Consider the following 15,674-nt stretch of genomic DNA (forward strand, 5'->3'; position numbering starts at 1 on the left):
CTTGTGCTCTATAAATAAATAAATAAATAAATAAATAAATAAATAAAATCTTCCCCCAAAAAGGAAAAAAAAAAAAAAAAAACGAATAGAGAAAAATCAGTGAGACCAAACTTCTAGCCAGATTAATGAGGAAAGAAAAAAGACATAAATTACCAATATCAGGAATAAGAAAGGCTTTATCACTACAGATACCAACATATTAAAAGGATAATAAGGGAATATTATAAATAACATCTGACAATAAATTTGACAACTTATAGAAAATGGACAACTTCCTTGAAATACACAAACTACCAAAGTTCACTTGAGAAGAAATAGGTAAGCTGAATAGCCCTAAAGAGATTTTTAACTGTAGCTTATTTCCTTCCAAAAGAGAGAACTCCAGGCCTAGATGGCTTCACTAGTGAATTTACTAAACATTTAAGGCAGAAATAATACTAATTCTCTTCCAGAAAATTGAAGATGAAGGAGTACTTCCCAACTTGTTCTATGAGGCTAGCATTACTCTCATGCTAAACTCAGAGACAGACATCAAAAAAATAAATAAATAAAACTACAGACCCTCACAAACACTGATGGAAAAATTCTAAAATATTTTTAGCAAATCAAATACATCAATACATAAAAAGAAAAGTACACCATAACTAAGTGGGATTTATCCTGGAATGCAGAGTTGATTTAACATTAGAACATAAAACAGTATATTCAATTCATTATCATCATCAATTCACCATGTTAACAAACTGAAAAAAAAAAAAGTCCTACTACCATCTCAATACTTACAAAAAGTGCATTCGGCAAAAATCCAAATTCCATTCCTAATAAAAACTCTCAAGCATATTAGGAATAGATGGGAACCTCCTCAACCTAAGAAAAACCTATGGCTAAGATCATATTTAATGGTTAACTACTGAATGCTTTCCCTCAAAGTATAGAAACAAGGCAAGGATGTCTGCTCTCCCCACTACTCTCTCAGCATTGTACAGGAAAATCTAGTCAGGGAAATTGGGTAAGGAAAAAAAAGGCAACCAGATTAAAAAGGAAGAGGTAGGGGTGCCTGGGTGGCTCAGTTGGTTAAGGGTTCAACTCTTGATTTGGGCTCAAATCATGATCTCAGGGTCATGGGAATGAGCCCCGCATCAGGCTCCATGCTGAGCACAAAGTCTGCTTGAGATTCTCTCTCTCCCTCCCTCTCCCACTGCACATTCCCTCACCAAAATAAATAAATAAAATCTTAAAAACAAAAAAAAGGAAGAAGTAAACTTTTTTTCCACAGATAACATAGTTGCCTATGGCATGATGGAAACTTGTGGCGGGGGGGCGGGGGAGAACTACTAGAAATTGTAATTAAGTTTAGCAAGTTTGTAGTATACTTGTTATGAATGGAATGCTTCTATCCCCACAAATCTCATATGTTGAATCCCTAATTCCCAATTAGACTTGTATTTAGAGATAGACTCTGTGAGAGGGTGATTAAAGGTTAGCTGACTAAGGGCAAGGTCCTAATCTGAAAGTGCTGGTGCCCTTTTAAGAGGAGGAAGAAACACCAGAGCACTTTTATACTTCATGCAAAGAGAGAAAAGGCCATGTGAAGTCATAGCAAGAAGGTGGACATCTACAAGTTGGAAGAAAGCCCTTCTGGGACCTGAATAGGTTAACACCTTGGTCTTGAACTTTCCAGCCTCCAGGACTGTGAGAAAATAAATTTCTGTTGTGTAAGCTGCCCAGCCTATCATATTTTATTATGGCAAACCGAACAGACTAATATAATGATCAATACACACACACATACACACACACACAAAGTATTTCTATATGCTAACAATTAATAGACAGATATTGAAATTAAGAATACCATTTATAATAGTATCAAGAATATGAAATACTGTCATCAGGAGGGATATAATGACATCAAGTAGGAATAATGACCCAAACAGTGAAAACTACAGAATAATTTGGAGAGAAATTAAAGACCCAAAAAATGGATAGCTATACATTGTTCTTGGGTTGGAAGACTCAATATTGTCATGATACCAATTATTGCAAAATTAATCTGTAGATTCAATGCAATCCTAGTCAAAATTCCATCAGGTTTTTTTTTTTTTTTTGGTAGAAATCAACAAGCTGAATCTAAAATTCATAGAAATGCAAAGGACCTAGAATAACCAAAACAACTGAAAAAGAAGAACAAAGTTAGAGGCTAACACTAATTAATTTCAAGAATTATTATAGTGCCTCATTATTCAATACTGGGTGATACTTGCACAAAGATAGACAACAGTAAAACCTTACAGAAACTCGTACAAATACAAGGATAACAAAAAGTGCATTCGGCAAAAATCCAAATTCCATTCCTAATAAAAACTCTCAAGCATATTAGGAATAGATGGGAACACCTTTCAACAAAGGTGGAAAGGCAGTACAGTGGAAAAAGAATAACCTCTCAATAGAATAACTGAATGTCTGTATGGAAATAAATACACTTGAATCCATACCTCACACCATAAATAAAAAATTAACTCACAGGCATCAGTGCAAAATTTTAAAACTTCTAGAAGAAAACGTAGGAGAAAATCTTTGTGACCCTGGGTTAGGCAAATATTTCTTAGATGACAACGAAGCCATACCCATGAAAAAAATAAAAAAAAATTGACAAGCTGGACTTCTTCAACGTTAAAAATGTATGTTCTTTAAGTGACACCGTTTTGCAAGAAACTACAGATTTTATGATTCCATTTATAACAAATGTCCAGAAAACATTACTCTAGAGACAGAAAATAGATTAGTATTTGCCTGGGGCTGGACATGAGAACAGGGCTTAACTGTAAATAAGTGTGAAGGATTTGGAAAATGTCCTAAAACTGACATAGGTAATTGTTGCACTACTCCATAAATTTACTAAGAATTACAGAATTGTAAACTTGAAATGGGTGAATTTTATGATATACAAAATAACACAAAAAAGCCTGTTTATTCATTTTTTTAAAAAGTGCCGTGTATAAAAAGACAAGGTATGGACTGGGAAAATATCTTTCAAAAGATATTCTATATCTACAGTAAGAAAATCAACAATCTTTTTTTTTTTTTTTTTTTTTTGACAGAGAGAGACATAGCGAGAGCAGGAACACAAGCAGGGGGAGTGGGAGAGGGAGAAGCAGGCCTCCCGCCGAGCAGGGAGCCCGATGTGGGACTCGATCCCAGGACCCTGGGATCATGACCTGAGCGGAAGGCAGACGCTTAACGACCGAGCCACCCAGGTGCCCAACAATCTTTTTAATGTGCAAAAGATACGAACAGGTATGTCACCAAAGTAAATATATAGATGGCAAATAAGCACATGAAAATGTGATCAACATTATTGGTCATTAGGGAAATGCAAATTAAAACCAGAGTAAGATATCACTTCATACTAATTGGGAAGGTTAAGATTAAAAGACTGACCATACTGGGGCGCCTGGGTGGCTCAGTTGGTTAAGCGACTGCCTTCGGCTCAGGTCATGATCCTGGAGTCCCGGGATCGAGTCCCGCATCGGGCTCCCTGCTCGGCAGGGAGTCTGCTTCTCCCTCTGACCCTCCCCCCTCTCATGTGCTTGCTCTCTCTCACTTTCTCTCTCTCAAAAATAAATAAATAAAATCTTTAAAAAAAAAAAAAAAAAGACTGACCATACTAAAGGTTAAGATTAACTTAACTAAAGGTTAAGATTAAAAGACTGACAGAACTGGGACGCCTGCATGGCTCAGTCGGTTAAGCGCCTGCCTTCAGCTCAGGTCATGATCCCGGGGTCCTGGGATCGAGTCCCGCATCGGGCTCCCCGCTCTGCGGGGAGCCTGCTTCTCCCTCTGCCTCTGCCTCTCTCTCGCTATCTCTCATGAATAAATAAATAAAATCTTAAAAAAAAAAAAAAAGACTGACAGAACTAAACGTAGATGAAATGTAGATGTAGAGAAACTACAAGTCTCAAATATTGTTGGTGGAAATGTAAAATGGTACCACAACTTTGGAAAACAGTTTGGAAATTTCTTAGGTATTTACCCAAGAGGAAGGAAATATATATCCACACAGTTAAAGAAGAACTTATTCTGATACTTACTATTACAGCTAAGATTTTATTCAAGATTATTGCAATAGGGTTCACTCACTATACTATATAGCTGAAACTAATGTAACACTGTATGTCAACCATACTTTTAAAAAAAAGATGTACTATATGTTGGCTAATGAATTTTAAATTAAAAAAAAGAAATAAACCTTTCTCTATTCACACACACAAAAAGACACTATAATAAGGTATTGCAATAGAGGAGAGTAATTGGGCTCAAATCCAAATACAGCAAATACAGCTAGGGATGTACAGCTGATGAGCAGAATGAGGGTGTCAGTTGTTGAAAAATTACTATGAAGAGACATCAAGTGTAAAGAGATTCTTGTTAAATTGACCTTGTGATATTGTGATTTTTTTTTTTTTAAAAAGATTTATTCATCTATTTTTATTTAAGAGAGAGAGAGCACAAGCCAGGGGAGGGGCAGAGGGAGAGAAAGAAAAAATCTCCAGCAGACTCCCCACTGAGCAAGAGCCCAATGCAGGGCTTGATCTCAGGACCCTGAGATCATGACCCAAGCTGAAATGAAGAGTCAGCCACTCAGCTGACTGAGCCACACAGGAGCACTGATACTGAGTTAATAAGAAAAATATATTTGGTTTGCATCCCCATTGCCAGCACAGAGCTCCTAAAACCTTTGGAATTTCCTAAGTGATAAGAGCAATAAAGGTGTTTTTGTTAATGTGATAAAACTTTTGGAATGCACCTGAGGATGGGGGCTAGTTGTCAGGGGAATCGATCCTGGATTAGAGGATTGGAACTTTCAGGCCCATCCCATAACCTCCAGGTAGGAGAGAGGAGCTAGAGGTTTACTCGGTTGCCAACGGCCAATGATTTAATCAACCATACCTACGTAATGAAGCTGTCACCAGCTATACTCCAAGACCTGACCTTTACTGCTCACCTGCTTGTACCCATCAAACTTTGTCCCACATTTTCCCTTAAGCCCTTTTTTCCAGTTTATCTCTTAACCCAGCCAAAGACCCAAGGGGCATAGCATCCTGTAATGGAAACCAAAACTACCCTTCAAGCAATAACGACTGCCTGAAAGAAGAGATCCCGTGGCCCAGACCCCCAGACCAGTTTGAGCATCACCCCCTCCCCTGACTCATGCCTGCACAGATGAACTATGGAATGACCCACACAATGACAAACAGTTACCTTAACCTCATTATAATACTAAAATCTCTGCCCAAGGAGGAGCACCAGCCTCATTTGCATAATATACTATGTATGTATGTATGTATGATGTATGATGTACATATAGCTCCTTGTCCTTTCCCCATACCTTGCCCTATGCATCTCTTCCATGTGGCTATTCCTGAGTTATATTCTTTTATAAGATACCAGTAATCTAGTAAGTAAAATGTTTCTCTGAGTTTTGTAAGCTACTCCAATAAATTAATAAAATCCAAGGAGTGGGTCATGGGAACCTCTGATTTATAGGCAGTTGGTCAGAAGCACAGGTAACAACCTAGACTGGCAAGTGGCATCTCAAGTAGAGGGTGGTTTTGTGGAATAAGCCCTTTACCTGTGGAATCTGATGCTATCTTCAGGTAGATAGTGTCAAAATTGAGTTGAATTCTAAGACACTCAGCTGATGTCAGGAGTATTGCTTGTTGGGGGTGTGGGCAACTCCCCTACACACACACACTTTGAAACTGGATCCAGGAACCCAATTAGACCTAAGAGGCCAGAGTGCCAAAGGCAGGCCAGATCAGATCAGATCAGATCAAGGGTGGGAGATCAGATATCAAGGGTGGGAGAAAATTCTTGTTAAAACTATACTCAGCAAGAATGGACACAAGGCTTAGTTGAGAAGAGGGCTCAGAAGAGCTTAACTAAAGTTTGGTCAAGGAGAGAATCTTTGTCAATACAAATACTTGTACATGAATGTTCCTAGTAGCTAAATGATCCAAATGTCCATAAATGGGTGAAAGGATAAATTTTTGTATACCATAAATGGAATACTACTTAGCAGTAAAAAGGACCAAATTATTGATACACTCAACAACATGAATGAATCTCAAAACAATTATACTGAGTAAAAGACACCAGACCAAAAATTCTCTCTCTCTCACTTGAATGACCCCAAAACTCTAGAAAATGTAAACCAATCTATAATTACAGAAACTAGATCAGTAGTTGCTTGGGGGACAGGGGCAGGAAGGAAAAAATTATAAAACAGGAGGAGGAAACTTTTGGGTTGACGGATATTTTCACCATCTAGATTGTGGTGGTGGTTTTACAGTTGCATACATAAGTGAAAACTTCCAAATTATACACTTTAAATATGTGCAGTTTATTGTATGTCAATTATTCCTCAATAAAAATGCTTCTTAAGAGAGGTAATAGTTTCCAGTTTCACCTGGCCTCTCAACAGTGTGCTATAGTCTTGTATTTCCCTACTTCTTCCATTCCAAGTCCTTATTTCAATCTATTTTTACTTCCCTCAGCCTCTTACCCTACCTTTTCTTTCTCTCTCTCCCAGGAAATCACCCTTCTGTCTCTAGTCTCAGCCTTTTATAATCTGTTCTCCACCTCTGGAGCCAGAAGTACATATGACATCATCCCTTGTTCAGAATCCTTTATTGGCTCCTCTCAGGAAAAAGATCCAAATTGCTTAATATGGATTAAAGACCCTTTGAATTCTTGGCCCTTGTTTATCTTAACAGTCTCATCTCCAGCCTTCTCTCACCATCCAGATTCCCACCCTCATCCCAGAGTCACACTGAAAAGGTCTAGCTACAGTGAACCACTAACATGTCCCTCTGGTTTGCCTTTTTATGTCTTTTTCCTCTGCCTCTTTCTCTCACTTTGTCCTTCTGTCTCTCTGTCTGCTCCCACACCCCTTCTTTCTGGCTCTTTCTTTCTCCCCATCCCACTTTCTGTTCTCTTTTTCTCCTCATACTCTAGCTCTATTCCCACCCCCATGGCTCTTAGTTTTATGAATTTTATGTCTTTTTTTTAATGGAGCATAGTACTTCTGTGTATTCATCTTAACACAATGAAATTGGTGACTACAACTCATATGTACAGATGAAAACAGAGTTTTGGATCAAAGTAGGTTAACAGTATCTCCTCTAGTTGTTTAATAGCACCAAGCCCTGACAATGCAGTGTTCTGGCCATGGCAGCCTAACATTCTTTATTTAGAATTGTAACTGATAGCTGCCTCCTCATGTGGATGATGTTAGCCTCAAATGAGTTACAGATTTCCTAAAGTATGTCATATACAAAGTATCTAATATAACAGTAATAATTTCTTTTAGTAATTGAAGAAAAAATGGAAAATACTAACCTCATTTGAAGAATTTTCTTGCAAATTTGACACAGGAACAATTTCATTTGAATTAACATAATTGCTGACATTTGGAAATAGTTCTTCAAAAGATGCTCTCTGCACTGAGGACAAATCAATCTATAAAAAATATATTACTCTTATATAAGTCAAATGTGGCAGAAACAATTATTTTTACATAATTAAAGGTGAAATACTATCTCATTAGAAGCATTTTCTTGGGAAAAAGTACAGAGTTTCTTTCTGAGGTGATAAAAAGACTATAAAATTGACTGGTGATGATTACACATACCTGTGAATGTACTAAAAAACACTGAATTTCACATTCTAAATAGGTAAATTGTATGGTATGTTAATTATAGCTCAATAAAGCTGTTTTTAAAGAGCCCACCACAAAAAAAGTGTTAAACATACAGTTACCATGTGACTCAGCAATTCTACTTCCTCTTCTAATCACATACCCAATACAACTGAAAACACATATTCACACAAAAACTTGTATACGAACATTAATAGCAATATTATTCTTTCAAATGCCCCCAAACTGACAAATTAGTAAACAAAATGTAGTATATCCTTACCATGGGATATTATTCAGCCATAAGTAAGGAAGAAAGTATATGTTATAAAATGGATGAACTTAGAAAACATTATGTTAAGTGAAAGAAGCCAAACACAAAAGCCACGTATTACACGATTCCATTTATATGAAATAGCCAGAATAAGTAAACCTATAAAGAACCCTTTTCCCAGCTTGAAAAACTGATCTTTGCTTAATTCTCATGCTCTGTTCCACTGGGAACCTGATAAAGGTAACAATGCCAACATTGCTAACGGTAAAAATGATGTCTGATTGATAAATTGCATCTGGACTAGGAAGAATTATGATTGCACTATGAATAAATGATAAATGCACTAAATGTAAATAAACCCTACAAAAAGCACCATAGTTTGGATTTCCCTGACTCTTGTAATTTGGCATGTCTCTTGTGGGGACTCTGGAAGCTATGTCTATGTAATATTACAAAAGATACTGGATCTCATCTCGTTGTATCTGAGCTGTACCCAAACCGCTAAGTAAACTGCTCCATGAACTTCTGTGAAGACTGATCCCACTGAAGAGGAACACCTGTTTCTGCCCTGCTTGTGAGTTGTATTCCTATTGTTTAGTTGAACCTAGAAAGAACTCTGGTTGGATGAGAGCCGAACTTTAAGACTCTTAGAAGAAAACAGAGGGGGAAAATTTAATATCATTGAATTTTGCAACAATTTCTCAGCTATGACACCAAGAGCACAGGAAAAGAAAAAAATAGATAAATTAGACAGCATAAAAATTAAAGCTTCTGTGCATCAAAGGATACTATCAACAGAATGAAAAGGTAACCCACAGAATGGGAGAAAATATTTGCCAGCCATATATCTGATAAGGGGTTAAAATCTAAAATATATAAAAAAAAAACTCATACAACTCAACAACAAATAAATAAGCTGATTAAAAAATGGGCAAGAGACTTGAACAGACATCTCTTAAAAGAAGATACATAAATGGCCAATAAGCATGTGAAAAGATGCTCAACATCATTAGCCATAAGGGAAATACAAATCAAAACCACAATGAAATTCCATCTCACACCCATGAGGATGGCTATTATTTAAAAAAAGACACAGAAAATAACAAGTGTTGGCAAGGATGTAGAGAAATTGGAAGTATTGTCATTGTTACTGGGAATGTAAAATAGCACAGCTGCTATGGAAAACAGTATGTCAGTTCCTCAAAAAGTTAAAAATGAGAATTACCATTTGCAATTCCACTTTAAAGTGTATACCAAAAGAACTGAAAGCAGAGACACAAAGGGATATTTGAACACCCATGTTCAAAGCAGCATTATTCACACTGGCCAAAAGGTGGAAGTAACCATGGGGCGCCTGGGTGGCTCAGTCGTTAAGCGTCTGCCTTCAGCTCAGGTCATGATCTCAGGGTCCTGGGATCGAGCCCCGCATCAGGCTCCCTGCTTGGCGGGAAGCCCGCTTCTCCCTCTCCCGCTCCGCCTGCTTATGTTCCCTCTACCGCTTTGTCTTTCTCTGTCAAATAAATAAATAAAACCTTTAAAAAAAAAAAAAAGGTGGAAGTAACCCAGATGTCCACAGACAGATGAATAGATAAACAAAATGTGGTATACACATACAAACAGCCTTTAAAAAGGAAAAAAATTCTGACACATGCTACAACATGGATGAGACATTATGCTAAATGAAATCTGTCACAAAAGGAAAATACTGTATGATTCCATTATATGAAGTATCTAGAGCAGTCAAATTCAGAGGGGGAAGGTAGAATTGTGGTTGACAGGGACTGAGGGATGGAGAAATGGGGACTCAGTGTTTAATGTATGGAGTTTCAGGTTTGCAAGAAGAAAAACTTTGCAAGAAATTCCGCATAAAAAAAGTGATGGTTGCGTAACATTTGTACTTGAACTGTACAGTTAAAAAGAGTTAAAATTTTAGGGGCGCCTGGGTAGCTCAGTCAGTTAAGCGTCCCACTCTTGATTTTGGCTCAGGTCATGATCCAGGGTTGTGAGATGGAGCCCCAAGTCCGGCTCTGCACTGAGAGTGGAGTCTGCTTAAGATTCTCTCTCTCCCTCGCTCTCTGCCCCTCCCACACCCAGCTCCCTGGAGCTCTCTCTCTCTCAAAAAAACAACATTGTTAAAAATGGTAAATTTTATGTTACATATCTTTTGCCACAATAAAAAAAATGAAAAAACAAAACAAAACCCTGGTGGGTGCTGCAGTATTCTAATCTTTTATGTACAGCAGTATATAGAGTACATCCAGCGAAAGCAAGTCTATACAACAGAAAAACAGACATTATTCCCTATGTAGAATATTCCCCTGGTGTGACAGAAACAGAATAATAGGGAGGAGAGGGAACCAAACCATAGATACTACAAGTGCCAAATGCTAATACTCACCACTAAACCAGCAGTTTGCGAAGATGGAGTGCTTGTTAAGAGGCCTCTGCTTTTCTTATCAGGAATACTAGAATTTGTTCTCTATCAGTGTTTTGTGAAATAGGGGATTGAATAGCATAAATAAATAAACCAATTTTAATACAGTAAAAAAATATCAAATTAGTAGACTAGATCATAATGTGTCATACTAATAAAACTTTCATTGCTAATTAAATTTTAAACCACTAGACAAGTAACTAAAGAATTTTCTGGCTTGAGCTAGGTCAAGCAACTCCTAAGAGTTCTGCGGGGCACAAGAACCATACAAGAATAGTTTGGGTGAAATCACTCTTAATTTAGGAAGAAAAGCTAATTAAAGTTTTGAACTAAAAAATGTTGCTTTGATTGTCTCTTTTACTGCTAAGAAAATTATTTTACTTTTAGCATTTGTTTAATTGCTAGTATATTGTACTTTTCATGGAAAGGGATTATAAGTTATTTGTGAAGCTGTTAAACATATATGTAATAAGGATAATTGGTTTAAAATACAATTAAATATATATAGACACTTCGATTTATGCAATATCAAAGTTAGACAAATTATAAAGACTCATTTTCTATTTCTTGAAGATGCGAAGAGGCAGAGAGACAGGTGGACAAATCAAGAAAGAGTGAGAGAGCAAGACAAAGACAGGATCAGAGACCTAAAAGTTAAAGAGAGAAAGGGAAGAATGGGGGAGGGAAGAGGAGTAAGGAAAGGGAAAAAGAAAGGGAGAAAGGGAGGATGAGGAGACAAAAGAGAAGAACACTAAGAAGGAGGGAGGGAGAAAAAAGATGGAGAAGATGGAGACCAACAGACTATGAACAGAAAGAAAGTGACAGAGAAACAGTCAGAGACAGAGAAGGACAAATGGAAAGAGATCAAGATAGAGACAGAAAGAAGAAAGACAGAGCTTGAGTCGAAGAGACAAAAACCAGGGAAAAAGAGAAGCAGAGCAATGAAACAGAGTGACAGAGATATTCGAAAAGAGAGAAGACAGATAACTTTATTTTTAACAATCAGCTATCTTTTCAACTTTTGGATTCCATGAAACCAGTCCCTCTGATAAATCTCTTTGAATAGGTGTTTATTATATGCTGCCAACTTTGGAACACAAACTCAGAGTTGGAATTTGAACATCGTAAGAAAGTTTATGTTAGGTTTCTTTTTTCTTTCTTTCCTCATTTCTTTCACTCTTCCTTTCATTTCTGGCTTAACATCTCTTAAACTAGTTGTGTGTTCAAGACGTAATATGGGATCATTTATTAGGAAAATTTCTATTAAAAAAATTTTATGGGTATATTTACCTGGCATACCGAATATGTCAGCTCTCTAATACATTAGCTATTTTATCTTTTAACGTCTTCATCTAAACAATGGGGATTATTCTTCCCCTAAGGATTGCTGTACAAAGGTTACAAATAATACATGTAAAGAGAACCTGTAGAGTAGGAAATACTCAATGATAGCTATTATTTATCACTGTAGCTGCCATGGAGGTGCTCTGGTCAGATCTCCTTCAACAAAGAACCTGCTGTTCCACTGCAAGGAGTGCAGGTAGGTGACAGCCCCCACCCCCTCCACAACTTCTCTGGAAACTGCTTCAGCTTTCAGGTTGAGGCCATCATCTTCTCAGGCAACCCTCAGCCAACGTTTGAGCATAGGAACCAATGTAAGAATCCTGTAATGGATAATCTTTGCTCCAGACCTTGAAGGGAGAGCTTTTGGCAGATGTTCATTGAGGGCTGAGACTATTCCTACCCAATGCTGCTTTCTCCCTGCTCCTTTCTCAGATATTATCCCTTCCAGTACACCATTTGAACTCAATTCTGCCTGAATATCTGCTTCCCAAGAGACACAATTGTTAACTGACAATCCATTTTTTAAGAAATCTGCCTGTGTATAACTGTAAATATAAAGCTCTCTGCATTTTTTCCCTAGATTTGTTAAGAAGTTATACTATCTAAATCTTCCCAATAAGTACATTTCCTTGGTATAGGTTTTTCAAGAATTAGTTAATAGAAGGTCAGTGCTTACCAATGTAGGTTCCAGGGGCTGAGACAATGGAACTTTGGTAATTGATCTACCTGAAGGAACCTTGATTTTTAGATGATGAGAACTTAACTTTGTTTGAAAATTTGTATCTCTGGGTTCAGGATCTTTTTCAGGCTGAAACAAATTCATAATCATGATATACACTCCATAGTACTATAAAAACATCTGTAGCATTTCTCAGATGTCTTATTTTATTATAATAGAAATATGTTATAATTATTACAATTAAAATAGGTTATGTATATATCAATTATATATACATATAAATTTATTTATATATATAATTCTATTGTTATTCCCTCAACTTGAAAAAGTTTTCAACTTAAAGATACTTTTGTAAAAAAAAAAGGTTTTCTACATATTTAAAAATAAAATCTATTAAAAGACAAAACAGCTTAAAATACACACAAATCAAAAAAATTTCCCTACCACATTTAAGGTAACATCTCCCAAATAGTGTTCTGTAAAAAAGTATGATAATGAGGTCTATCCATCTGTCAATAGTTAAAACTAAATTTTAGAGAAAACATCAAATATACTTATATAAATGTATTTATTACATCTTCATTTAAGAAACCAAAAGTACTAAGACATCAGGAAGCTGCAAGTACGAAAAAGTATGTTGCTTTACCAATTAATCCCTGACTAAAACTGCAGACTGCTGAGTGACTGCTTGTCTTATGTAACTTGTCCAGTGCTTCTGAGATGTATTTATAATAGTATTCCCAGTTTACATATATTCAACATAACTAAGGAGGTGCAATTTGAGTTGAGTCCTGAAAAAATGACAGTATTTTGAGTTGTGGCTGAGAGGATAAAGAGAAGGTAGAGAGAGAGGAGGGGAAGGAAGGAAGGAAGCCAAAGAGCTATAAGGTTCATTCTAAGCAAAGAAAAGAACAAGGGTATGCAGTAAATAGCAAGGTCCTTATAGGCATCTATTGACCCGTTTCCCTCATGTATGCCTTACACACAGCTTTTTCTCTGACTCCTGTCATTATTCTCAGCAATTTCATCACACAACTTGATAATCCGTCTAACCAACTGGCCTCCCAGTTGCTTGACCTCTGCATTCTCAGTAACCTTTTCCCCTCATGGCATTTTAGTCACTCCGTAATCAAACACAGCTCTTACCATCAATAGAAATTAGAGAATCACCAATTTGAATAGTTTCTTATATCCTTCCAACCCACGTTCAATTATCTTCATGATATAAACTCCTCCCTCAATGAAATCTCCAACTTACTGATCCTACCATTTATCTTCATACATTATCCTTCTCCTGTCATTCCTTCTTCATCTATCACCATCCATCATTGTCATTATCCCTTTCTCTTCCTATCACAGATGTCTGACAAGCCCCCAACCCTAGATGACTCCTGACATCAACATCTTCTGTACCTCCACTGCAATTAAGTGCTGGGAAAATCATACAATCAGGCATATCAAAGTCACCACAAACTCAAAAGGAAAAACCACAGACTAGCAATGCCTCTACATTTCTCTGGCTTCTCATGATTATTTCACTCTCGTCCCATTGTCCTTAAACCTCTAGCCTCCTTCCCTCTACTATTCTCAGCTGACAGCCTTACCTCACACTGCTCCACAACAAATCAAAAGATGTGACCACTCAGGAACAAATTTGGGGGACCTGGTGCAAACTAAAAATGTGGGGCCTCTTGTTTAAGAAAACTATTAAAAATGTCAGGGCAACAGCAGAGCATTAAATGAAATGTGAGGTTCTTCTAAGCACAAAACCCATGCTGCTACCACTACATTTACAAATATAGCACAATGGTAATATCCCTCCTCTTCTAAAGGCCAGTCCCTCCACTTGTATTCTGGATCCCGTCTTTCCTCATCTTTTCCAAGACTTCCCTCTTCCACATAATAGCATATGGAATTTGTTGAGGTTTTCTGAAACAGCTTTATTGAGATATAATTCGCATACCATAAAATTCACCCATTTTCAGAGTAAAATTCAATGGTTTTCAGTATATTGGTTTTTAATTTTTATTTATTTTTTAAATTTTAGTTAACATACAGTGCAATTTTGATTTCTGGAGTAGAATTCAGTGATTTAACACTTCATAAAACACCCAGTGCTCATCACAAGAAATGCCCTCTTTAATACCCATCACGCATTGAGTCCATCCCCCACCCAGGTCCCTATATCAACCCTCAGTTTGTTCTCAATTGTTAAGTGTCACTAATGGCTAGTTTCCCTCTCTCCTTTTCTTTCCTTTTCCTCTTTCCCATATATTCATCTGATTTCTTACTAAAATTCCACATATGAGTAAGATCATGTGGTATTTATCTTTCTCTGACTGACTTATTTCACTTAACATAATACACTCTAGTTCCATCCATGTCACTGCAAATGGCAAGATTTCATCCTTTTTGATGGCTAATATTCCTCTGTGTGTGTGTGTGTGTGTGTGTGTGTGTGTGTATCACAACTTCTTTATCCATTCATCAGTCGACAGACATTTGGGCTCTTTCCATAATTTGGCTATCGTTGATAACATTGCTATAAACATCGGGGTGCATGTACCCCTTAAATCTGTATTTTTGTATCCTTTGGGTAAATACCTAGTAGTGCAATTGCTGGAACATAGGGTAGTTCTATTTTTAACTTTCTGAGGAACCTCCAGACTGTTCTCCAGAGTGGCTGCACCCATTTGCATTCCCACCAACAGTGCACAAGGATTCACCTCTCTCTGCATCCTCACCAACACCTGTTGTTTCTTGTGTTGTTAATTTTAGCCATTCTGACAGGTGTGAGTTAATATCTCTTCATGGTTTTGATTTGTATTTCCCTGATGATGAGTGATGTTGAACATCTTTTCATGTGTCTGTAAGCCATCTGGATGTCTTCTTTGGAAAAGTGTCTATTCATGTCTTCTGTCCATTTCTTAACTTGACCATTTGGTTTTCGGGTATTGAGTTTGATAAGCTCTACATAGATTTTGAATACCCTTTATAAGATATGTCATTTGCAAATATCTTTTCCCATTCTGTAAACTGACTTTTAGTATTGTCGATTGTTACCTTTGCTGTGCAGAAGCTTTTTATCTTGAGGAAGTCCCAATAGTTTATTTTTGCTTTTGTTTCCCTCGCCTCCAGTGACATATTTAGTAAGAAGTTGCTACAATCGAGGTCAAAGAGGTTTCTGCCTGTGTTCTCCTCTAGGATTTTGATGGTTTCCTGTCTCACATTTAAGTCTTTCATC

At 37.0% G+C, this 15,674-nt stretch overlaps 1 protein-coding gene across 1 annotated transcript in view; it reads right to left on the reverse strand.

The window, feature by feature from the left end:
- Positions 1–15,674, reverse strand: part of MEIKIN (meiotic kinetochore factor) — a 99,669-nt gene that overhangs the window by 8,783 nt on the left and 75,212 nt on the right. Inside the window, exons 10-11 of the mRNA XM_044917050.1 lie at positions 10,372–10,452; positions 7,402–7,521 (exon numbers count right to left, since the gene is read on the reverse strand). Of these exons, the coding sequence (XP_044772985.1) occupies positions 7,402–7,521; positions 10,372–10,452 (201 nt within the window). The remainder of the gene's footprint in view (positions 1–7,401; positions 7,522–10,371; positions 10,453–15,674) is intronic.

This window comes from Neomonachus schauinslandi, chromosome 7 (assembly GCF_002201575.2).
Source record: "Neomonachus schauinslandi chromosome 7, ASM220157v2, whole genome shotgun sequence".
NCBI lineage: Eukaryota > Metazoa > Chordata > Mammalia > Carnivora > Phocidae > Neomonachus > Neomonachus schauinslandi.